Below are 25,484 nucleotides of genomic sequence, written 5' to 3' on the forward strand. Positions count from 1 at the left end.
CAAGCACATGAAAAATTAGGTCATTCAGATTTCGCCTGTTTTGTGATGTAGGTAGTAAGGTGACCCTAATCACCCACCCCTAATCTGCACTATCCAACTACAGCACTGCCATTTAGTGCAGAGAGAAAGAGAGAGAGAGAGAGAGAGAGAGAGAGAGAGAGAGAGAGAGAAAATAATTGTCATCACAATTGAGTTTTAATTGCAACAAACTAAAAGACACACCCAAAAACGGCACACTTTTGCTCAAGCCTACAAGTGGCGATTTTAACATTACTAATTGATTTAATTAATTATTATATATTATTAATAATCTGTGGAGTATTTTGAGATAAAACTTTACATACGCACTCTGGGGACACCAAATACTTATTTTACATCTTAAAAAATCTGATAATATATCCCCTTTAAACATATAAAACATGATTTGATCAGAACAAATACGGTCAACCAAAAAGTGGTTCCCACTACTCATTCTCCCCAACAATGCACAATTAACCCAACAAAGGAAATAATAAAGATATCAAAAGTGATCGTGCCTTCGTGACCATGAATAACCAATAAGAAACAACAAAGAATTAACGCTCTTTTAGTTAGCTTTTTTTTATTTACCGACAATTAAGATGCATAGGGCAAAAGGAAGCTAAAGCAACATCCCAGCTAACAGAAAAAGTTCTAAGAACGTTCCCTGAAAGTTCCCAAGGTTCCCAAAAACGTTCTGCCAACATAAAAAGTGTCCAGTTTTCTTTAAGTTCTAGGAACGTTTCTGTTGTCTGAACGTTAGAGGAATGTTACATTTTACCATTTTCAAACATTATGACAATGTCATGTTTTAATGTTCACACATGTTTAAAACCACAACTGTTTATTATATTGACTTGTTTGATTGTTATGTAAATGATAGAGAAACATTGCATTTTATTATTTTATAAAACATTATTTCTAAGTAAATATATTGCTGTAGAAAACACAATTCACTTATTAGGTTTAGATGTTGATGTTTTGTTTAATTTATAATCACCATTATTGTGATTAGTGTTTGTTTTAGTTGGACTCTTGACTCTTTGTTGCTAGTTTTTTCTCTGGTTGTGTTAACTTTGTGTTAATACACCACATTTGTTATGAACATGTAAGTGAATAGTGTAATTATGTGGTGGTTGGTACATAATTGTAAAGATCATCACCTAATTAATTTACTAATTAAAAGTTTTCTGTCAATAACAGAAATGAGATCCAGCACTTTCACAACGGTTTGTCATTAAGGAGTTTTAGAAACTTTGGACAAAAAATACCCGACTTACAATGGGGCCGCACAAACATCAAGAATCAGAGTATGAATCTCAAACATGGTGACAATAAAATGAAATCTTCATGCTGCAATGCATGCTGGGTATCAACAAATTACAAATCCCTTCCAGGACTATAATACTTTTTTTAATAATAATTTTTTTTTCAATTTTCTTTGTCACCATGGTTGAGATTCATACTCTGATTCTTGATGTTTGTCCGTCCCAATTATATAGCGGATATTTTTGTCCTTTTTTTTACTTTTTTCTGTTAGCTGGGATTCTGTTCACTCCAGCAGAACTGTGTGCTTTCAGGGTTATCTGTTATCAGCGGGTTTCCTCACATTCTAGAAAACAAACAAAAAAACAAAAACATCACAACCAAAGCATCATATTATAAACTCTACATGATGACCAAAACTTAACTAAATCCACTGAGTAACTCACATCCAGTGTGTCATAATCAGCACTCGTTGTCTTGGGGTCAAGGGTCACATAAGTCTCTTCAGAAGACTTCATCTGATGACACAGATTAATGAGAAAATAAAACTGACAGCTCACAAATGAGAACATACAGCAGGAGAATCTCTCACCGTCATATGGTGCTGTAGATTTGTGTTGTTTTGAATGTCTGATGTCGCTCTTTTCCTGTGAAACAAGAAAAAATATTTATTTTGGAGACATAACTTCCCTAGGAAGTGTCTGCATATTTATAACAGCACGCATGTCATAATCTGGGTTGCCCTTCTTTTTAAAACACATGTGAGCTCTAAGGATATCTATAGTGTGCTTCAAAAGATTGACAAAATTAGCATTTGGAAGATAAACACATTTACTGTAAAAGAATGCAGCATAAAGTTAAAGCAACTTGGTTTTGCAATTCAATTCCACCTACTACTTTAAAGGGATAGTTCATCCAAAAATGAAAATTCTTGAAAAAAGTTCTTCATTTTGATGATCACAAAAGAAGATATTTTGATAAATGATGGTATAAGCACACGGCTGATTGTAACCATTGACTTCCATAAGAAAACAAATACAATGGAATTAAATGCACCATCAACTGTGTGCTTATCATCGTTTGGGTGAACTATCCCAAAAATTTATTTTGGCTTGTGATAAGTTCATATAACTTATAGAAACAAGTTGAAATTGCTTAACTTAATAAGTTAAAGTAACAATGTTGATTTGACAAAAATGCTGCGGTTTGGTGCTAAACAGATCAAAGATCATTCTGCACTTTAACTTCCCATCAGAAGCTACTTTTTACAGTGTTATTGGGCATTTCGAAAGCTATTTTGAAACTTCATGTTTCAACTGAAATTAAGTCAAAGTTATCAAACACATGTTGTGCATAACATAACACTTTCGTAACAGTGGATATTTAAACTCTCACCTTCTGATACGGATCCCTACAAGCACCAAGAAAACCAAAATGATCACAGATACAGATGTGATGACGACAGCCAGTATCACTCCCTCTGTAACCTTACTCACAGCCAGGCTCTCTATCATGTAGAGGAGAAGACATAATAAATATGTGATGATATAAACTCTTAAACAGTTAAAAGCTGTTTCCAGATCAGTCACAAACTCTCATAATTTAATTGAATCTTGAGTTTTGCAGATTATTTTACCTGTAATAATCCTTAGTGTGACAGCTGGAGATTTCAGATGTTTATCTCCTCTCACGGCACAGCTGTAGTTTCCTTCATCATCACTGCTCACAGGCTGCAGTATCAGTTTATTACTAATGAATGATTCTGATAAAGGACTTTTGTTTTTGTACCAGATATATCTTTTGCTTCTTGGAAGGTTGCATGTGGTTTTACAAAATAAAACTGCAGAATTTCCCTCATTGTGAACCTCAACTCTGAGCTCTACAAAGACAACAAAGGCATTTGACATCCTGAGTTTAAATGTGTGTATCTGACACCACAATAGTGTTACTGTAGTTGTACTGTACCTGTCACTTTCAGCTTAACTCCAGGATGACCCAAATATTGTTGTTTTCCTACATTGGTTATGATTCTGATACAGTACATATGTTCATCCTCATCTGTTACATTACTCAGTTTGAGAAAGTTTTGTTTCTCATACATAATGTACTCAACTCTGCCTTTATATTCTGGGACTTCAGACAGATCGGGCGTCTTCTCATCTTTTACTGGATCTATGATCCAAAATATCTTGGTTATATTGAGACCATCAGGATATTTGAAACGGCCGGACAGAAGTGTGGTGGAGCCCTTCAGGGCACATTTTACTCTGCTTGAGTATTTCACTGTCCAGTTTTGGCTACACATTCCTGAAAAACATAAAATGGATCTAAACAAATTTAGGAGCATGGATTATAAAGGTATTTAAGTTTTTACAAATGTGTGTTTATATGTACACTCTAAAAATCCTGGGTTATTTTCAAACCAATGTTGGGTCAAAAAGGGTCCCAAACTAACTCAGAAAATGTTTATATTTGACCCATCAAAACAACCCCGAAATTGGGATTAAACAATCCAGTATAAATTATTAGGGTTTGGTTCGTCTCTATTTTTAAATGCTGAGTTGAAAATAACCCAGTGTAGGTTTTATAGAAATTATAGAAATTATTTTAAAGCTCCACTGTGTAGGGTTTAGTGACATCTAGTGGTGAGATTGTGAAATGCAACTAATAGCTCAGTCTACAGCTCACCCCACTTTTTCGAAACACATACACAAGCTACGGTAGCTGCCACAAGACAAACATGTCATCGTCTGAGACAACGTAGTGATGAAATGCTCTGTAGAGCTCCAGTTAGGGCTGCTGAAGAAACATGACAGCGCAAAATGGCGACTTCAAAGTAAGTATAATATACTTATATAAAGTCTTGCTAATGGTTTTTAAAGGTTTACACGGGCTTGCCCCTGAATATATTGCTGACATGTTGATATGCTATGACCCTGATTGTTGATGTCTTCCTCTGGTTTTAAATTGAGTGTCCCAAAATCAAGACTAAAAACAAAAGGGGATTGTGCTTTTTCTGTGTCCACTCCTCGCCTTTGGAACAACCTACCGTCTCATATTAGAGCCTGCAACTCGCTGGAGTGTTTTAAATCTTTACTTAAAACGTATCTTTACTCGGCTGCTTATAATTGTTCGTGGTAATGTTTGTGCTCAAACTGCCTTTGAGAGTTTTGCTTTAGGAATTTTAATGTGTGCTGTGCTTTGTCTTCCTTGTTTTATGTAAATAGTGAATTGGAAAGCACTTTGGTCAACAAGTGTTGTTTTAAATGTGCTATACAAATAAGTGTTGTTGTAAGTAGACTCCTAAATTAAGTATGGTTACTAGAGAGAAAATGGTACATATGCATACTGGGGTTTTACTACAAATACCATCCCTGCTGATAAAACAATAAATGTATGAATTAGAATTAGTTTTTTATTAAAACTATTACCAAATTCTAGTGTTTCAATAGGATTCTATTAGAATCCATCACATACCAGTAGTACAATAATGTTTGTATGGAACTATAATAATAAAGTTCCTATTATAACCATTACATCCATTAAATGTTTTGTTGTTTTGGACAGAGATCTATTGTTTACACACACACACAAACACTCACATTTAACTCTGGCTAAGCCATCTTACAACAAATGATAAGGATAACTTTTTCCATTTTCCCTGTCCTGAAGCTCAATGTGTTTGTGATGTTTATGCAACGTTATGCCGCTCATTTCCATGTCAATGTCCTTAATGATCTTTGACTGATCATAACAGTCGTTTTAAGCTACGCATCAAGTGGAAGCTACAGATAATCACACCACACTAAACCATGTGCCTTTTTCATCTAATGTTATTCTATTTGGTTTTTTTAGAGCGCTGTGTAGTTGTGTAGTAGAGCCAACGTTTAGATTAGTTGAGCGGGGAAGATCCCAGGGTTGCATGATTTGCGTAAAAAAAAAACGTCCAAATGGCCATTCAAAGCTAGCCAGAAAACCATGAGTTTAAAAAGGGAAATATTTGGAAAAGTCCTGGCAGAAAAAAGCACAAACAGGAAAACCCACTACATAGAAACGACTTTCTACTTTGGGACCTTTTAATAAAAGTAGTGGAGAAAAAAGTATGATATTTGTCTTTCAAATGTAGTGACGTTAAAGGAACACATACTCACAAAAAATACTCAAATAAAGTACAGATTCTCAAAAAGTGTACTTTGTATTCAAATAAATTTACTTTGTTACTGTCCACCTCTGGAAACTAGATTAAGGTTTACTGTAAAAAGCTTTACTGTCTTCGATTTTAAAATACAATCAAAATGCTTTTAAGTAGGGATGCACCGATAGGATTTTTTGGGCCGATACAGATACCGATTTAAACAGACAACTTCTGGCAGATACCGATGCCGATATTAAACACATGTATACAACACTATACAGTTGGTCTATTAGCTAGCTTATTTCTGCATCAAATTATTTTTACTAAACATGGATTGGATTGAATTAACATTCAACTGACCAACATAATAAGAGAGGCACAAATTAAGCTAAAACAAATATAATAAGACAGCATAACAACCTTCAAAGGTGGTTTTTGCTATTCAGCATTTATTTTATTAATAACATTAACTCATTTTTTACATATAATGGATTTCTTTATGCAGTTAATTAATAAACAATCGGTATCGGCCTTTCACGTGCTATTGCCGATTTGCCGATGGTTTCAAATTCATAAAAAATCGGCTGATAAATATCGGCGGCCGATACATCGGTACATCACTACTTTTAAGTAATTTTAACTTACTCTTTTTTTCATTCTTTTTAAAATAAGTCATATCAATTTATTGTTATAAGTTACATGAACTCACAACTAGCCATATTTTTAAATGCTAAGTTGGAGAAAATAACATGTGAAGGCAGTTTTCAGTCTTACCTGGGATCACAAGCAGACAGATTACAAAGAAAAGACCAAACATTCTGTAAGACAAAGATTTTAAATGACAAAAAATGGTAATAATAGACGTGTATTTGCATGATTTTTAGTTAACTTAGTAGAAGAGACATATTTATCATTGTAATTGCATACTGAATAATGTATTCAAATCATAAGGAGGTTTTAGTAACCCATCCAGTATTGCTACAAATTTATAAGGATGGTCTACAAATGATTATATATAACAACAAATATAATATTTATTGATATTTATAATATTTATTAAGTTGTATATAACATAAAGTATATTAAAAGAGCTTTAGTCTGACCTTGCTTTAGTGTTGTCTTCTGTGTTCAGTTGTTTTATTGTCTGCAGCAGAGAAGCTTATCTGGCATGTTCGGTATCTCCATACTTCCTCCTGTCTGCTTCTCCCCGGCAACAAACCCTAAAGGAGATCTTCAGAGCGAGACTTTCTAATTTCACATGCAAAAATACATATATGTAAGGAATAATTGACAACGGGTCATCGAACTATAAGAAAATAACGCACACCAAGGTGGCAATGCGGCACTATTTGTAAGACATTTGACAAGTAAGGTGTGCGGTTCACAGAAAAATAATCAACACCCCTAGAACATTTCTCAGCCAATCAGAATGCAGCATTCAACAGACCCGTGGACGCTTCGCGTCGTGCTGCATTACCACCTTGGTTTGCATTATTTTACTATAATTCAATGGACCGTCGTCAACCACTCCCTACTTTACTTCCTGTATTAACTATCCCAGTTAAAAGTGCTCCCATAATATTTTCATTATAAACATGGTAATTATAAGTGGGAGTTGAAAAGGTCAAATTAGGGTCCAAATAAGAATATTAACCGTACATCCCATTCCTAAATATTTCTATTTCAACATGATACTTCAAAAAATAGAAACACATGATAAAGACACGAGTTAAAGGACAGATTTGTCAATAAATATCTTAATGTTTTATTATTTTCAAATACAGAAACTCTGTCAAAGTACTGTTGAGTAAATAATAATCGAACAGTTCACTTTACACCTTTAAAGATTCAACTCTTACCAACCTGACATCTAGAGGCGGATATCAGTAACTACACAATGTTAGTGAGAGACGTATCTTGACAAAAATCCTCATTAAAGGGGACATATGATGAAAATCTGACCTTTTCCATGTTTAAGTGGTATAATTGGATCCCCAGTGCTTCTATCAACCTAGAAAATGTGAAAAAGATCAACCCAGTAACTTTGTTTTGGTAAACCATTCTCTGCAAGCATGTGAAAAATTAGGTAATTGAAATGTGGCTCCCCTTGTGATGTCATAAGAGGGATCTTATGAAAAAACAATACCACACCTTAATGTGCGCTATTCAACATTTTGCATTATAAAGGACACACCCAAAAGCGGCACATTTTGCTCACACCTACATTAAACACACTCTTGGGACACCAAAAGTCTCAAATTATATGTCCCCTTTAAAATAGAAAAATACAAAAAATATAGTATTTCTAGCATAGATGATGCTGATATGAATAAACTTAAATTGCACCACTTGCTGCTAACACTTACTGTTACTAGACCTTAACTTTACTATTCACTAAAAACAAACATCCAGTGTTTAATGTCATTATATCTTCTTTTGTCCTCTCCAGCTGTTTTAAATGGCAGAACTGTGTGCTTTCAGGGTTTTCCGTTATCAGTGGGTTTTCTTACATTCTGTAAAACAGTTTAAAAATACATAGGAACCAAAGCATCAGATTATAAAGTCTACATGTGACCAAAACCTAACAAGAACCACTGAGTAACTCACATCCAGTGTGTCATAATCAGCACTCGTGGTCTTGGGGTCAAGGGTCATGTAAGTCTCTTCAGAAGACTCCATCTGATGACACAGATTAATGAGAAAATCAAACTGATAGCTCACAAATGAGAAAATATAGCAGGAGAATCTCTCACCGTTTTATGGTGCTGAAGATGTGTGTTGTTTTGAATGTCTGATGTTGCTCTTTTCCTGTGAAGCAAGAAATACTCGCTTATTTTGGAGACATTAACTTCTCTATGTAGTGTCTGCATGTTTATAACAGCACATGTGGTGGCTCTCTTTAAAGATATCTTTTAAAGTCTTTGTTAAAATCAGCAGTGCCTTCACACTGTAAGAATATATGCAATAAAATGTTTTTCATGTCAATATATGTTGCATTTTAATTGGCTACTCAATAGGTGTAGGTCGTAGGATCATGCTAAATGTCTGACACCACCAGAAAATAATCTTTGATTGCAAAATTGTGACATTTGCAGTCTTTGATTGTAGGCCCTTATTAAGTGAGAGAGTTTTATAGAAATTGTCATGATTGTTTCACGCTGGCCATCCTGCCATATGCATCAATGTAAATGAAAGGTCCACATAAATTCTATGAAATTTGGCTCCCCTTGTGATGTTAAAAGGGAATCTTATTATAATAAAATCGCCCCTTAATCGTCAATATCCAACAACAGCACTGCCATTCAGTGCAGAGAGAAAGAGAGAGAAAAAAAATTAATAGAACAATTGAGTTTCAATTTCAACAAACCACCATTATGGTGATCAGTGTTTACTTCAGCTCATTTGCATTTAGGGGGACACACCCAAAAACGATACATTTTTGCTTGCACCTACAAATTGGCGATTTTAACAATAAATTATCTGTGGGGTATCATGAAATGTCCCCTTTAAATTCTCACCTACAGATACAGATCCCAATAACAACCAAAAGTATCACAGATACAGATGTGATGACGACAGCCGGTATCACTCCCATTGTAACCTTACTCACAGCCAGGCTGTCTCCTCCTGCCATGTAGAGCAAAAGACAAATGATAAATATAACATCATTTATAATGTTTAATCTGTACACAGCTTTTTCCAGATCAGTCAAAAACACAAACCTGTTACAATCATCAGCTGAACAGCATTTGATCTCTGAGATCCATATTTATTCTGAGCCTCACAGTAAAACCATCCACTGTGACTGGAGTTAATGTTAGTGATGCTGTACGTCTGTCCAGATCCAACAGATGATGTTTCATTCACCTTAAACCAGGTGTAGTTGTTAATAAGTGGATTTGATTCACTGCTGCAGGTCAGATTCACTGAATCACCCTCCATTATTACAGCAGATGGACTGATGCGTATTGTTGTGTTCTTTGGAGGATCTAAAAAGAAAAATAAGTGTATATTCAGGGGGACATACATTATATTAATAACACTTCCATTTTTCCCATTTTTTATGTTTACTGTACACGTGGCATGTGGTGAGATTTTACAGATGACTTACCTCCAGGTCTAACCTTGATGGCAACAGACGAGGAGTTGAGTCCATCATGACCGCTTAACGTGCAGGAATATCGACCTGCATCCTCTGGTCTGACAGAGTTCAAATCAAGCTGGTTGGTCCCATAATTCTGACTGTACACATGACCATCTTTCCTCCAGATGTAGGTGGGCACGATGATGGAGGGGACGCAAGAGCCGCAGAAAAATACCAACCAATCTCCTTCTGTCACCACATCATACTGGGAAATCATCTCCACCTCTGTATCTACACCAAAAAGATCTTGATGCATTTATCTCCTTACACCTTTATCTCTAATGCATTTATTGTGAGATTATGAAGACATATTGGTAAACACTTTGTGCTTTCATGAGATGATGCACTAGAAGGCTTCTCTGTGTCCCTGATTGGCCAGCTAATCTGTACGTTGCGATTGGCCTTTGACGTCAGCCAGAAATGTGACTCTCCTTAACATGTTTGAAAGATTCGCTCACAATGCAATGCTGACAGGAGTTAACTTACAAGCTGTGAGTCCAAGCTGGAGGAATTATGATAGTGTCGGCTTTCTCTACATCACCAATTTCAGGAAGTAAACTGTTGCCTACAATCTGTGTGTTTGTTGTAGTCCAAGAAAAAGAGATTGACGTTGCAGACAATAACTCGCGTCATCAATTACTTTGGGATTTGTACCTTTTGTATACATGCACGTACGTGGGGTTTTAAAAATCTAATGACGAAAACTGTGTGTTGTTACGTTTTTGGAGAGGTGAGCATTAAGCTATGTACAGCCTATGGCGTAGGTCCTTTGCAGAAGTATACCCCCCAGCCTTAAGCAGCCTTAAAGGAGTAGTCCACTTTAAAGATGGGGTCCATTGACTTTTCATATAGGAAAAAAATACTATGGTAAGTCAATGGGCCCCATCTTTAAAGTGGACTACTCCTTTAAGAGGATTAATAAAAAATAAATTGTTGTATGTTCCTTTTTTTCGCGTATGCGAGGTCCTCGTACAGTACGCGTGACGCAATTTCGGAAGAGTAAGCGTGTACTGTACAGTGTACACACACCGCAAGATTTATGAACCCCAGCATACATTGTATGTGTCACATATGCGCCAACAGGAGAATGTAGTATGTAGCTTAGGAAATGCATTTTTTATTTTGTCAAAGTGCGCATGCGTTAAACGTCTGCCTACACGTACAAGTCAAAGCCATGCATATGACCGTCACGTATATGTATAAAAACTGACTATACTCCGTGCCTAATAGACCAAGAACAAGTCAAAGCACACAGCATTTGTAGACATTGACAACTTCTGCACAAAGTGTGAAAACCAATTCTTAACACTCAGTTCTAGGAAAGGAAAATCTTACAACTATTGGTAAATCTTGCAGAGAAAACAGCTTAAAAGAAAGACATAAATTAAAGCGCTAATTTAAGAAAACATCCACCTGCACTGTAAAAAATCCTTGTTAATTTAAACTTTCTTATAACTTAATACCTTTATTTAAATTAACCCATGTCTCAAATTTAAAAGGTTGGCTTCTATTTAAGCCGCCATCCAATGTACCTGTTACTTTCAGACTGACACCACTAGAGTTTGACCAGGTTTGTCCAGAAACACTGCTTCTGAACCTAAAACGGAAGATGCCGGCATCACTGTCTCTCACAGTCTTCAACAGCATCGAGCAGTTGCCACCGCCACCTTCAGTTGAGTTCACAAACTCCACACGGCCTTCAAACGCAGGGTCCTGAGAGACGACCCTATGATTGTCCTCCGGTGATCTCTGATAAACCCATTCCTCTATGTACAAGCTCTCGTGTCTGGAGTGACCATATGAGCAGGGTATGAGAACCGTCGACTGTCGGACAACACACATAGTGCTGATAATATGAGTAACCGCACGCTGTTGCAAACCTGGAACACATGCAAAACCATTGTCATGTTTGAGATGCTGATTAAATCAAGCAAAATGCAAAAGAAAACATAAAAAATCTTTATGTTACAAAAGAGAATTCTGTTTGTTAATTTTCCACTGAATGTAACATCCTTCCTCTTATGTTTCAACATATAACATATGGGTTAATATGACGTTATGGAAGTTTTTGGAGATGGTTAAAAGAAATGCATCTATTTTCAGCAGCCTTTTCCTATTTCAACCCAGATGTGAACAAGACACTTAACGTTATTTTAAACAAATATGTGAAAGCACTTTTGCTTCCTGCTTATCAGAACACAGACTTTGCAGAAATGGCATGCAATAAAATCACTCATCACAGATAAGTAAGACTTTACCTGTTTTCATCAGACAGATCCAGAACAAAAACTGGAAAAATACACCTGGACACATCTGCAAGATATTGACTGTGAGATTTATCAAGCAGGACATCAACAAAATCACTGGAATACTTAAGTTAACTTTAAAATGACGCAAAAGCTTTTACTGAATGCTGATTTTAGACTTATTGGGATGGTTTCCTGGACTGGGATTAGTCCTAAACTAAAATAAATGTAAGAGCTATCCAAACTGAAAACAACTTGCACTGACATATCTTAAAACACATCAGTGCCCTTTGTTTTGCCTCAAAATGCACACAAGTAATGATTTTAGGAAGGCATGTTTGTTAAAACTAGTTATGTTTCCAAGGCTTAGTCTTGGCTTAAGCTAATCCCTGTCTGGGAAACCACCCCATAATGATCTACAGCTGAGCAATAAGCAAACCTGCCTTTACCTCCTAACATGTTTATGTACTCATTACTAACACTTACTCCAGTAATAAACTTCTGAGGAATCAAGAAAAACCCTCCTGAAATACACAAACTGACAAAAAGTTATGAAATCAAAAGACATTACCATAATATCTGAAGTTTAATGAAGCCAATAAAACGTCAAGAAGTGAAGCCAAACAAGCAAAGGGACCAAATGACCCAAGACACAATATTGCACCTCCTCTTCCTCTTTTTATTTTTGTGAGGAAAAAAACAGCTGACTGCACTTGGATTTTTTTTAGCAACAGATGTGTGAAAACAAGCAGACATGCTTCTAAAATCAAATGCATCATCACATTTAAGACACACATATAATACCATAAAATGCAATTAATACTTCTGCATAGGACTTATGCATAGGCTGTGCATAACTACGATCACCTCTCCAAAAACGTAGCATATCGGTTCTACTGCAAGCGCTGTGATTGGTCTGCTAGAACCCCTCCCATTACGGAAAAAAATCTGTGTTGCATTTCCTCATACGCATCGTTGTGTGTTTATGAAGTGTGTGTAAATGTGTTTAAGTTTTTGCATTTGTTTGCGTACGTGTTCACTTTTATTTTGTTTTTATTTGTTGATGGAAAAAGTTCGGTTCAACCTAAAAAGTAAGTTAGCTGGTTGCCTAAAAATATTGAGTTAATTCAACTTAAAAATATTAGTTGACAACAATTTTATACAACTTTTTTGAGTCAACTTATATTTTTAAGTTGAATGAACTCAAATTTAAGGCAACCAGATAACTTCCTTTTTTGGTTGAACCAACAAATCATTTTTACAGTGCAAAAATTCTATTATGTTTGTCATGTCAAAATATAAACACCTGCCAAAATAGACAAAATATTAGAATAAAACATGAGATAAAGCACAGATTTGTCAATGAATATCTTTATTCAAATACAGTAACTCATTGAGTAAATAATAATCAGCACCTCAGACAATTTACATTATTAAAGTCCCCCTTGTAATCAATACTTGGCACGTATATTTCATCTTTGAGCATCATAATAGTTTCGGGGGCAGAACTGTGTTGTGTCCCTGCAAGCAAGCCTACGATGGCCCTTTATGGGCCCACTTAGGGCTAGCCTAAGACCCTCTGCAGGTTTGCTCATTGGCAAAATGTTGGCCCCTTAGTGCTGGCCCTGCATGGGCAGCCCTCACTTAGCCCCCAGGAAGCAGTGCTGGGCAAGCTACTTGGAAAATGTAGTGAGCTAAGCTACCAGTTACTTTACATTAAATGAAGCTTCACTACACTGAAGCTACCCCCCTGGGAAATGTAGCAAGCTAAGCTACATCAATAGTAGCTTGCTACATCCAAGCTACTTTTTTATTTTTAACCAGTTTTATTATGTAATTATTTATTCAGTTTCTATTTAGAATTTTGATAATTATAGGCAATTAAAGCATAATGTAGACCTAGGTACTTCACATTATGGGGCGGTTTCCTAGACTGGTCTCATTCTACTCCCAGAATAAAATGCACGAGTGAGCTGCCTTAATTTAAAAACACCTTGCCCTGCATACCTTAACACAGCTCCGAAACTTTCAGAGGTGTACGCGGATCTGGAGCTACCTCTACAATCATTTAAAACCAACTCCAGACACAGTAACGAGACCCACCCTCCCTTTCACCCTGATTGACCCCGACCTGACCCTGACTGTATGAAACAACTAATCAAACTGATGATGGCAGTTCCATTACCCAATCAGAGGTAGAGCACGAGTCTTCACAGGATGCGAGTGGTAATGTTTTGTATAAATTTTGTATGAACAATGTCACGTGTCGATTCAAAATGACGCGCTTATTCACAAATCCAGGACGACTTCAGAAATGTTTGGAAAATTGTAGCTTGTGTGGAAGCTACCGCACTACTTGGTCAAAAAAAGAGCTTAGCTACTAAAAAGGTATTTGATTTAGAAAGCAGCTAAGCTACCGCCAAGCTACTGAAAAATGTAGTTAAACTACTAGCTTCGCTACTTGTAGTGAACTAGCTCTGTCTGAAACATAAAATTGCATTTTTACATCTTACTTGTAGAGTCATTTTCTTATTTCAGGTTTAGATTGTGTTTCATTTAAAGTCACCATTATTGTGATCAGTGTTTGTTTTAGTTGAAATTGACTCTTGACTTTTACCTTGTTCAGTTGTTTCACTGCTATAACTTTGTGTGTTTAAGACATGTTTGTTATGGCAGAGAAAAGACAATAGTGCAAAAAATACTTTGCTGCCTTAAAATTTTTTGTTGAATCAACTCGGATTTACAAGTCATTTCAACTTACTATTATTTATATATTTATAAAATAATAATTATAAAATAATAGAGTGGAAGGTCCAGAACTCTCATAGCATCTTGTCCTTCTGAAGGATTTTGAAAAACACATAAAAATCTGTTTTGCAAATTAGTCACACAAACATCAAGAATCAGAGTATGAATCTCAACAATGGTGACAAAGAAAGTAGTACACATCTCTTATTATTCATGCCACGGTGCATTCTGGGAGTCCTGGATGAGATTTGTAACTTGTTGATACCCAGTGTGGTCACCCCATTACATCAGCATGCATTGCAGCAGAAAGCTTTTCATTTTATTGTCACCATTGTTGTGATTCATACTCTGATTCTTGCTGTTTGTTTGTCTACATAACCAGAGGCGTCATGCCCATTCAAACTAAGGGGGCACCTGCCCCCTTGGTTTTTTGAGCCAATGGATTTTGCATCCAACCTCAAAATCAAATAAGCGTCCATTAATCTGTTATTTGACTTTTAATCTATTTAATATGCACACTATTATACATTTTGTGCTGCATCCTTGTCACTTTTCGGAGATTTTCGCCGTTTTGATCATGTTACATTACTTTTATTCTGGCGGCAGCTGGTGATGCAGTCACCACAGTCGCAGACGTCATCAGCGTCTGGGCGTGCTCACGAGTTCTCTCCTGTTGCTGGCTTGCTGCATTTGGCTATCTGAGGAATTAAAACGTGTTAGAAACTCTCCCAACATTTCCAAACCCCAGTACGGTAATGTGCAGTTAACCTCCTCTGTGTAGAAAATGTATGGTTTTAAATATGACCGTCTCAACGTTTTATTAGTAGAGATTCATCTTCTTGGCACAACGCCAAAGTTCGCCAGAACTTTAATGCAAAATTTAAAATTTAAAATTTAAAAAAATTAAAATTTAATGCAAAAATCCGTTCCTCTAATAATTTTATCTAAACATATTTTTTTAAAATCATTATTGAACATTAAAATCCATCACGTGGCTATAGCTTATGTCATTTTCGTTGTTTATATACTTTATGGATTTAAAATTACATTAATTTTATATGATAATGCAGTTGTTGTGCAAAATGCATTAATGACACAATTAAACAAGCCATTAAGACTTAAATAAATAAAACATGCCGTTTCAGATGTAAATATGATGCAAATGTGTCATTATTCCGATTGAATAGTATTTGATATTAAAGTTAGTCATCACTTTTATTTTGGAGGTTTTTGCATTAAAGCAGGGGTTTTCAGATTGTTAGAAATGTAAGTGCCATGGAAAAGACTGAAAGCTCTATAATATTTCGTTTGATGTCTGTGTATGCACAAATTTCTGTGAGCTGTTGACACTGTGCCCCCTTAAAAAAAATTGGTGCATGACGCCCCTGTACATAACACACCAGTAATTTTTAAGTTTCAGTGTTTCATAATTCTTCAGAAAGACAAACTGCTATGAGCGAGCTGGAACGCATTCTGTAGTATCACATCATTGTCAGAGAAAGATCCTTCTGATAAGTGTGCAAACATTAAACTAATACATAAGTTTTATATATGATTATGTTTAGACTTCATGTACAGTAATAACCACCATCAAAGAACTGCTCTATTGTCTTTTCACAGCCACAACAAACATGTCTCAAACACACAAAGCCACAGCAGTCAAAAACCGAACAAAATATATCAGTCAACAGTCAAGTTCAACTAAAACAATGTTTCAGACAGAGATGGTGAGAGAGAGGATAACAAAGCTTTTAATTCTGCTTCAGTGTTACTTTTTTACACTCTGTAAGATGTAATATATACAGTCTTGTTCAAAACAACAGCAGCACAATGTGACCAACCAGAATTATCAAGGTTTTTAGTATATTTTTTATTGCTACCTGGCAAACAAGTTACCAGTAGGTTCAGTAGATTCTCAGAAAACAAACGAGACCCAGCACCCACGACACGCACGCTCCCAAGGCCGTGCAATTGGGCAACCAGCCGAAAGGGGTGTGCTGAAAAAAACAGCAGTGTGGCATTCAATCACAGAGGTCATAAATTTTGTGAAGAAACAGGTGTGAATCAGGTGGCCCCTATTTAAAGCTATGGTCTACGATTTCAAAGATTGTTCATTATTAATAACCTCGTTTAGATGCTGGTTATGGTTCTACAGTAACATCCTAACAATATGAAGAGAAAAAAGAATTTAAAAAATCCATTCAGTCTATTGGGTGTATGGTAGCAGATAAGTTGACCAATGTAAACTGTCCGGCCGGATAGCTTACATTGGTTAACTGCTCTCATCCAATCCCTGCTACATTTGAAAATCCACCTCGTGCTCGCGTCTCCACCCCATCGCACACCACCCCGCCCCTCTCCTGCCTGCGACATGAAATTTGTATCAGTGTATGGTAGCTAGCGAAGCAGCAACATCTCACTAATGGAAAAAAAACTAAACGACAGCGGCAAGCAGCCCCTGCTTGTCCCTACAGTAAAGGTTGGAAGAAAAAGGAAGTCTGTTGAAGAAAGAGCAGAGGTTAAAAAAATTTGAAAAACGCCGGACTCTAAGTAGAATCAATATATGGTCCGCCATTGACCGTTGGAGGAAGCTTCAGGGAGATTTGGGGCTGAAAACCGACGCCGACACGGAAGACTTTTTGTTGAACAGGTACGCACTTATTTATACATTTATTGTGTGAGGTGTTACATAAATATCTTTTTATGAGTACATGCTGTCGTTCGGCATCGGAATGTTAGCCGTTTAGCATCGCGTATCACGGGTCAAAGTAATTATATTTACTAAGATTGTGTGAGGTGTTACATCAATATAGTATCAATCTGACTACATGCTGATGCTACCGGTCGGCATCGGAATGTTAGCCGTTTAGCATCGCGTATCACGGGTCAAAATAATTATATTTACAAAGATTGTGTGAGGTGTTACATAAATAGTATTATAATCTGACTACATGCTGATGCTGCCGGTCGGCATCGGAATGTTAGCCGTTTAGCATCGCGTATCACGGGTCAAAATAATTATATTTACAAAGATTGTGTGAGGTGTTACATAAATATGATATTATCAGTCTGACAACATGCCCATGCTGCCGGTCGGCATTGGAATGTTAGCCGTTTAGCATCGCGTATCACGGGTCAAAGTAATTATATTTATAAAGTCATTTCTTGAAGCTCATGAGGGGAAACGTATGCCAAACGTTGTTGTGAAAGTAAATAACGTCAATTACAATCATAATTGTAATTGTTCATTCCTTCAAGCCTTTATGTGTTTACTGCTCGGTAAATCTCTGTTCTGATGTTTACTACCAGTGATCACAGCTTGAATGAGTGACGTTGTTCAGGCGGTTTCCCGGTGGGAGGGATCAGGTAGCACAGAGGGGCGGGATGAGTTTTTTAAAACTTACTAACCGTCTCAGGCTTTCTAGACCGATTTTCAACATCGTAGACTACAGCTTTAAGGATGAAGCCAACACTTGTTGAACATGCATTTGAAAGCTGAGGAAAATGGGTTGTTCAAGACATTGTTCAGAAGAACAGCGTACTTTGATTAAAAAGTTGATTGGAGAGGGGAAAACCTATAAAGAGGTGCAAAAAATGATAGGCTGTTCAGCTAAAATGATCTCCAATGCCTAAAAATGGAGAGCAAAACCAGAGAGACGTGGAAGAAAACGAAGACAACCATCAAAATGGATAGAAGAATAACCAGAATGGCAAAGGCTCAGCCAATGATCACCTCCAGGATGATCAAAGACAGTCTGGAGTTACCTGTAAGTACTGTGACAGTTAGAAGACGTCTGTGTGAAGCTAATCTATTTTCAAGAATCCCCCGCAAAAAAGGCATGTGCAGAAGAGGTTACAATTTGCCAAAGAACACATCAACTGGCCTAAAGAGAAATGGAGGAACATTTTGTGGACTGATGAGAGTAAAATTGTTCTTTTTGGGTCCAAGGGCCACAGGCAGTTTGTGAGACGACCCCCAAACTCTGAATTCAAGCCGCAGTACACAGTGAAGACAGTGAAGCATGGAGGTGCAAGCATCATGATATGGGCATGTTTCTCCTACTATCGTGTTGGGCCTATTTATCGCATACCAGGGATCATGGATCAGTTTGCATATGTTAAAATACTTGAAGAGGTCATGTTGCCCTATGCTGAAGAGGACATGCCCTTGAAATGGTTGTTTCAACAAGACAATGACCCAAAACACACTAGTAAACGGGCAAAGTCTTGGTTCCAAACCAACAAAATTAATGTTATGGAGTGGCCAGCCCAATCTCCAGACCTTAATCCAATTGAGAACTTGTGGGGTGATATCAAAAATGCTGTTTCTGAAGCAAAACCAAGAAATGTGAATGAATTGTGGAATGTTGTTAAAGAATCATGGAGTGGAATAACAGCTGAGAGGTGCCACAAGTTGGTTGACTCCATGCCACACAGATGTCAAGCAGTTTTAAAAAACTGTGGTCATACAACTAAATATTAGTTTAGTGATTCACAGGATTGCTAAATCCCAGAAAAAAATGTTTATACAAAATAGTTTTGAGTTTGTACAGTCAAAGGTAGACACTGCTATTTCCTTGAACACATCCCTTTCAACTAATTGCCCAATTGCACAGCCTTAAGAGCATGCATATCATGAATGCTGGGTCTTGTTTGTTTTCTGAGAATCTACTGAACCTACTGGTAACTTGTTTGCCACGTAGCAATAAAAAATATACTAAAAACCTTGATTATTCTGGTTAGTCACATTGTACTGCTATTATTTTGAACAAGACTGTACATCCAGCAGTGTTTATTTAAAGGGGTTTTGTGTATGAGGGCTTCTTGGGGGCTAAGTGAGGGCTGCCCATGCAGGACCAGCGCTAAGGGACCAAGGGGCCAGTGAGCAAACCTGCATGGGGCCCTAAGGCTATGCCCATAAAGGGCTATTGTAGGCTTGTTTGCAGGGGTGAATCAGTCGTCTGGATTTAGGGTTGTCGGTTATCAGTGGGTTTCCTTACATTCTAGAAAACAGAACCAAAGCATCATATTATAAACTCTACATGAGGACCAAAACTTAACCAGAACCACTGAGCAGAGGCGGACAATCCATGTGCCATGAGTAAAAGTCCTCTCCAGTATTTTGTTGCAATCACCTGGATTTGCTAATTAGCACAGTTTTTCAGCAGGAGGTGAGCTCCTGACTCGTTGGTGTTTTAAGCCCTCAACGAAGCCTTCAACGCAGCAGATATGGTAAGATAGGAATGTGACTGTTTTAAAATTCAGCTTGAAATTTTTCGCACATTTAAGTGACGTGTTTTCGCGTCTTCACGTGTCCGTGACACGGCTTTCTTTTTGTGCCAGTTTCTCGTATTGGTTGCGCAATTGTTTTTCATTTTTTAAAACCATTGTCGCTAAGGATTGGGGTTAGATTTGTGGTTTTCCTCTCATTTTTTTTCGGCTGTTTTCATGCGAGTTAGGTTTGTGTGGATGTCATTTTATGCATTGGTTTATATGTCAGAATTTTAAACTGTTTTCGGTTGTGTTAGGGTGAGAATATAATATTTTGGAACAGAAAGTTGTTCTAAACCCAATCCCAAGCAACAATGGTAAGAAAATAGGAAAAACAGTTGCGTAACCTACGTAAAACTGGCACGAAAAAGAAAGTCGTGCCACAGACACATGGAAACACGTCGCTTGAACGCTCAAAACATTTTGAGCTAAATTCCAATTCAGTCACGTTCCTGTCTTGCCATGTCTGCGCTACTCACCTGACCAACGGTGAGCTCACACTGCCAGAAGCCGGCAGAAGGCCCGACATCCCGCACCAGCGCCGCGACTGGCCGAAACGCCCGGGGCACGTGGAGCGCCCTCCAGGCAGCGCCGCCCCGAAGGCCCCGTTGAGGGCCCAAAACACCAGCGAGCCAGGAGGTCACCTCCTGCTGAAAAACTGTGCTAATTAGCAAATCCAGGTGATGGGGAAAAAATACTGGAAATGACTTTTACTCATGGCACATGGATTGTCCGCCTCTGCCACTGAGTAACTCACATTTAGTGTGTCATAATCAGCACTCATGGTCTTGGGGTCAAGGGTCATGTAAGGCTCTTCAGAAGACTCCATCTGATGACACAGATTAATAAGAAAATCAAACTGACAGCTCACAAATGAGAACATACAGCAGGAGAATCTCTCACCGTCATATGGTGCTGTAGATTTGTGTTGTTTTGAACGTCTGATGTCGCTCTTTTCCTGTGAAACAAGAAATACTCATTTATTTTAGAGACATCAACTTCTCTAGAATGTTTATAACAGCACAGTTTTTATAATCTGAGTTGCCCTTCTTTTTTTAAGACACATTTAAGGTCCCTATGAATTTTATTGGCTTTTAGTATTCTGTTATATTCTGAATCTGTTAGCTCTAAGGATATCTATAAACTAGTGTGCTTCAAAACATTGACAAAATTGGCGTTTAAAGATAAAATGTCAATGCAGCAAGCCAAGCATTTTGTAACACTTCAGTGAATATTTAAATCCTCACCTTCTGATACAGATCCCTACAAGTACCAGTACAACCAACATTATCACAGATACAGATGTGATGACACCAATTAGTATCACTATCATGGCCGGGTTGTTTCCTACTATCATGTAGAGCAGAAGACATAATAAATATAATGTTATGATATAAACTCTAAAACAGTTAAGAGCTGCCCAGCTAACAGAAAAAGTTCTAAGAACGTTCCCTGAAAGTTCTTTACGTTCCCAAAAACGTTCTGCCAACGTTAAAAGTGTCCAGTTTTCTTGACGTTCTAAGAACGTTTTTGTGTTGTCTCAACGTTAGAGGAATGTTACATTTTACCATTTTTAAACGTTATGACAATGTCATGTTTTAATGTTCACACAATGTTTAAAACAACAACTGTTTATTATATTGACTTGTTTAATTGTTATGTAAATGATATAGAAACATTGCATTTTATTATATATATTTTTTATATTTATATTATTTTATTATATTTATTATATATTATATATTTTTTATATATTATATATCTATTATATATAAGTTTAGATGTTGATGTTTTGTTTCATTTTAAGTCACCATTATTGTGATTAGTGTTCGATTTAGTTGGGCTCTTGAGCCTTGTCTTTAGCTTGCTAGTTTTTTCCCTGGTTGTGTTAACTTTCTGTCAATACACCACACTTGTTATGAACATGCCAAGTCAGTAGTGCAATTCTGTGGTGTGGTGGCTGGCACATAATGGAAAAAAATCATCCCCAATTAACTTACTAATCAAAAGTTTACTCTCTGTCAACAATGTATATAAGATCCAACTTTTTCACAGCAGTTTGTCATTAAGGAGTTTAAGAAACTTTGGACAAAAATATCCGCCGTACAATTGGGACGCACAAACATCAAGAATCAGACCACGAATCTCAACCATGGTGACAAAGAAAATGGGGGAAAAGAATCATTATTTATCCATGCTGCAGTGCATGCTGGGAGTCCTGAATGAGATTTGTAATTTGTTAATACCCAGCATGCATTGCAGCATGAAGTTTTTCATTTAATTGTCACCATGGTTGAGATTCACAGCCCGACTCTCGATGTTTGCGCATCCCAACTAAACAGCGGATATTTTTGTCCAAAGTTTCTAAAACTCTTCAATGACAAACTGCTGTGAAAGAGCTGGATCTCATTTACATTATTGACAGAAAAAAAATTTTGATTAGTAAATTAATTAGGGATGATTTTTTATCATTATGTACCAACCACCACACCACAGAATTACACTGCTAACTTAACATGTTCATAACAAATGTGGTGTATTAACAAAAAGTTAATACAACCAGGGAAAAAACTAGCAAGCAAAAGACAAGGCTCAAGAGCCCAACTAAAACGAACACTAATCACAATAATGGTGACTTAAAATGAAACAAAACATCAACATCTAAACTTATATATAATAGATATATAATATATAATAAATATATAATATATAATAAATATAATAAAATAATATAAATATAAAAAATAAATATAATAAAATGCAATGTTTCTCTATCATTTACATAACAATTAAACAAGTCAATATAATAAACAGTTGTTGTTTTAAACATTGTGTTAACATTAAAACATGACATTGTCATAACGTTTAAAAATGGTAAAATGTAACATTCCTCTAACGTTGAGACAACACAAAAACGTTCTTAGAACGTCAAGAAAACTGGACACTTTTAACGTTGGCAGAACGTTTTTGGGAACGTAAAGAACTTTCAGGGAACGTTCTTAGAACTTTTTTCTGTTAGCTGGGTGTTTCCAGATCAGTCACTAACTCTCACCATAATTTAATTGAATCTTGAGTTCTGCAGATTATTTTACCTGTAAGAATCATCAGTGTGACAGCAGGAGATTTCAGATGTTCATCTCCTTTCACGGCACAGCTGTAGTTTCCTTCATCATCACTGCTCACAGACTGCAGTATCAGTTTATTACTGAATGATTCTGATAAAGGACTTTTGTTTTTGTACCAGATATATTTTGTGCTGTTTGCAAGGATGCATGTGGTTTTACAAAATAAAACTGTAGAATTTCCCTCATTGTAAACCTCAACACTGAGCTCTACAAAGACAAAACACACAGTTGACATATTGAGTTCAGATGTGTTTTTAAGTGAAGTCTCTGACACCACAATAGTGTTATTGTAGTTTTACTGTACCTGTCACTTTCACTTGAACTCCAGGATAACCTAAATATTTTTCTACATTTGTCAAAATTTTCATGTAGTACATATGTTCATCCTCATCTGTTATATTACTCAGTGTGAGAAAGAAGTTTTGTTTATTATGCAGAATGTACTAAACTCTGTCTTTATATTCTGGTACTTCAGACAGATCTGGCTTATCCTCAACGTTTACTGGATCTATAGTCAAAAATATCTTGATTATATTGAGACCATCAGGATAGGCGAAACTGCCACCCAGACTTGTGTTTGAGCCCTTCAGGACACATTTTACTCTGCTTGAGTATTTCACTGTCCAGCTTTGGCTACACATTCCTGAAAAACATTAAATGGATCCAAACAAATTTCAGAGTACGGATTATGAAGGTATTTAGGTTTTTTCAAATGTATGTTTGTATGTCTCTGAAAAAATGCTGGGATATTTCAACCCAGTATTGGGTCAAAAAGTTGAGCCGATGCGTTGGGGTAAATTAAGTCTGAAAATTTTTATATTTGACCCAACAAAACAACCCAGAATTTGTGCTTAAATAATCCATTATAGGTTAAATTAAAACCAAAAAGATTTGGTTCATCCCTTTTTAACCAATGCTGTATTGAAAATAACCCAGTGTAGGTTTTATCAAAATTATTTTAAAGGGGCCATGGCATGAAAATGTTAGGATTACCACTTTGTAGGTGTGTGCAAAAATTAGGTCATTGAAATTTAGCCCTCCTCATGATGTCATAAGGAGCTCTTATTATAATAATACCACCCCTTAATCTGCACTATCCAACCACAGCACTGCTATTTAGTGCAGAGAGAAAGAGTGAGAAAAAATAATTGACAGCGTAATTGAGTTTGAATTGCAACAAACCACCATCATTGTGATCAGTGTTTGCACTTCATTTGCATTTTAAAAGACACACCCAAAACTACACATTTTTACTCACACCTACAAAGTAACAATGCTAACATTTTCATGCCATGGGCCCTTTAATTATTTTACAGATTCACTGTGTAGAATTTAGTGACATCTAGTGGTGAGATAGCAGCACCATGAAATCCTTTTTACAGTGTAGCTGCCACAGGACAAACATGTTGTCTGATTTAATGTAGTGTTGAAACACACTCAGAGCAGTTTGTCCAGTTAGGGCTGCTGTAGAAACATGACAGTGACTTCCATGTAAGGAGACCCACAATTTATGTAGATAAAACAATTCAGTTCAAGGTCTTTATACACCACTGATAATAAAGATATGTATTTTCTATTGCATTTCTGTCAAGAGATCCTTCTAACAGTTACACAATACATCTTAAAAGCTTGTGACAATAAAATCTGGAAATTAGATTAAAAAAAACTTTTTTCAATAGAATTAAATTGCTTTTACAAGTCTTTTCAACTTATTATTTTTAATTTTAAATAAATGTATTTTAGTTTTATTAACCTTATTTACTCATTTACTAAGTCATATCAATGTATTGTTATAAGTTACAGAAACTCACCACTAACAAAATTTGAAATGCTAAGTTGAAGAAAATAACACGTGAAGTCAGTTTTCAGTCTTACCTGGGATCACAAGCAGACAAATTAAAGAGAAAAGAGCAAACATTCTGTAAGACATTAAGATTTTAAATTACAGAAATGGTAATAATAGAGGTGTATTTGCATGATTTTAGTTAACTTAGTAGAAGAGACATATTTATTATTTTAATTGTATACTGAATAATGTATTCAAATCATAAGGTAAATAGTTTTCATGCAGAATTTATACAAATTTAAAAGGATTGTCTACATATTTGAAATTCATGATCATTATTGATATTTATAATATTCACGAAGTTGTATATAATATAAAACTCATAAAAGTGTCAAATATTAAGAGGTTTAGTCTTACCTTGCTTTAGCGTCGTCTTCTGTGTTCAGTTGTTTTATTGTCTGCAGCAGAGAAGTTTATCTGACACGTCCGATATCTCGATACTTCCTCCTGTTTGTGTCTCCAAAAATAAAGCAAGTCTGCCTACACCTCCTAATATGTTTATGTCTTCAGTGTTTGAGTCTATAACTAAACCTTACTCCAGTAATAAATGTCTGAGAAAAAAATAACTCTTGAAATATGCTAAATATCAATATGTTATGAAATTAAAGACATTACCATGATATTTGAAGTCTAATGATGCCAATGAAACATCAGAAAGTGAAGCCAGACAAGTAAAAGAGACCAA

At 36.3% G+C, this 25,484-nt stretch overlaps 2 protein-coding genes across 2 annotated transcripts; both read right to left on the reverse strand.

The window, feature by feature from the left end:
* Nucleotides 1-1,478: 1,478 nt before the first annotated feature.
* Nucleotides 1,479-25,456, reverse strand: LOC129443919 (uncharacterized). Its single transcript, XM_073860176.1, has 8 exons — nt 25,157-25,456; nt 6,194-6,237; nt 3,250-3,591; nt 2,921-3,163; nt 2,680-2,791; nt 1,877-1,931; nt 1,731-1,802; nt 1,479-1,630 (listed from the first exon to the last, which is right to left on the reverse strand). Exons 2-8 carry the CDS (start codon nt 6,234-6,236, stop codon nt 1,601-1,603), a joined length of 897 nt encoding a protein of 298 aa, XP_073716277.1. The 5' UTR covers nt 6,237; nt 25,157-25,456; the 3' UTR covers nt 1,479-1,600.
* LOC129443917 (cell adhesion molecule CEACAM6) lies at nt 6,528-12,643 on the reverse strand. The gene is made up of 9 exons (XM_055204177.2): nt 12,381-12,643; nt 11,822-11,876; nt 11,096-11,443; nt 9,531-9,794; nt 9,142-9,408; nt 8,938-9,046; nt 8,173-8,227; nt 8,027-8,098; nt 6,528-7,932 (listed from the first exon to the last, which is right to left on the reverse strand). Exons 1-9 carry the CDS (start codon nt 12,381-12,383, stop codon nt 7,897-7,899), a joined length of 1,209 nt encoding a protein of 402 aa, XP_055060152.2. The 5' UTR covers nt 12,384-12,643; the 3' UTR covers nt 6,528-7,896.
* Nucleotides 25,457-25,484: the final 28 nt, after the last annotated feature.

Source organism: Misgurnus anguillicaudatus, chromosome 3 (genome assembly GCF_027580225.2).
Source record: "Misgurnus anguillicaudatus chromosome 3, ASM2758022v2, whole genome shotgun sequence".
NCBI classification, from domain to species: domain Eukaryota; kingdom Metazoa; phylum Chordata; class Actinopteri; order Cypriniformes; family Cobitidae; genus Misgurnus; species Misgurnus anguillicaudatus.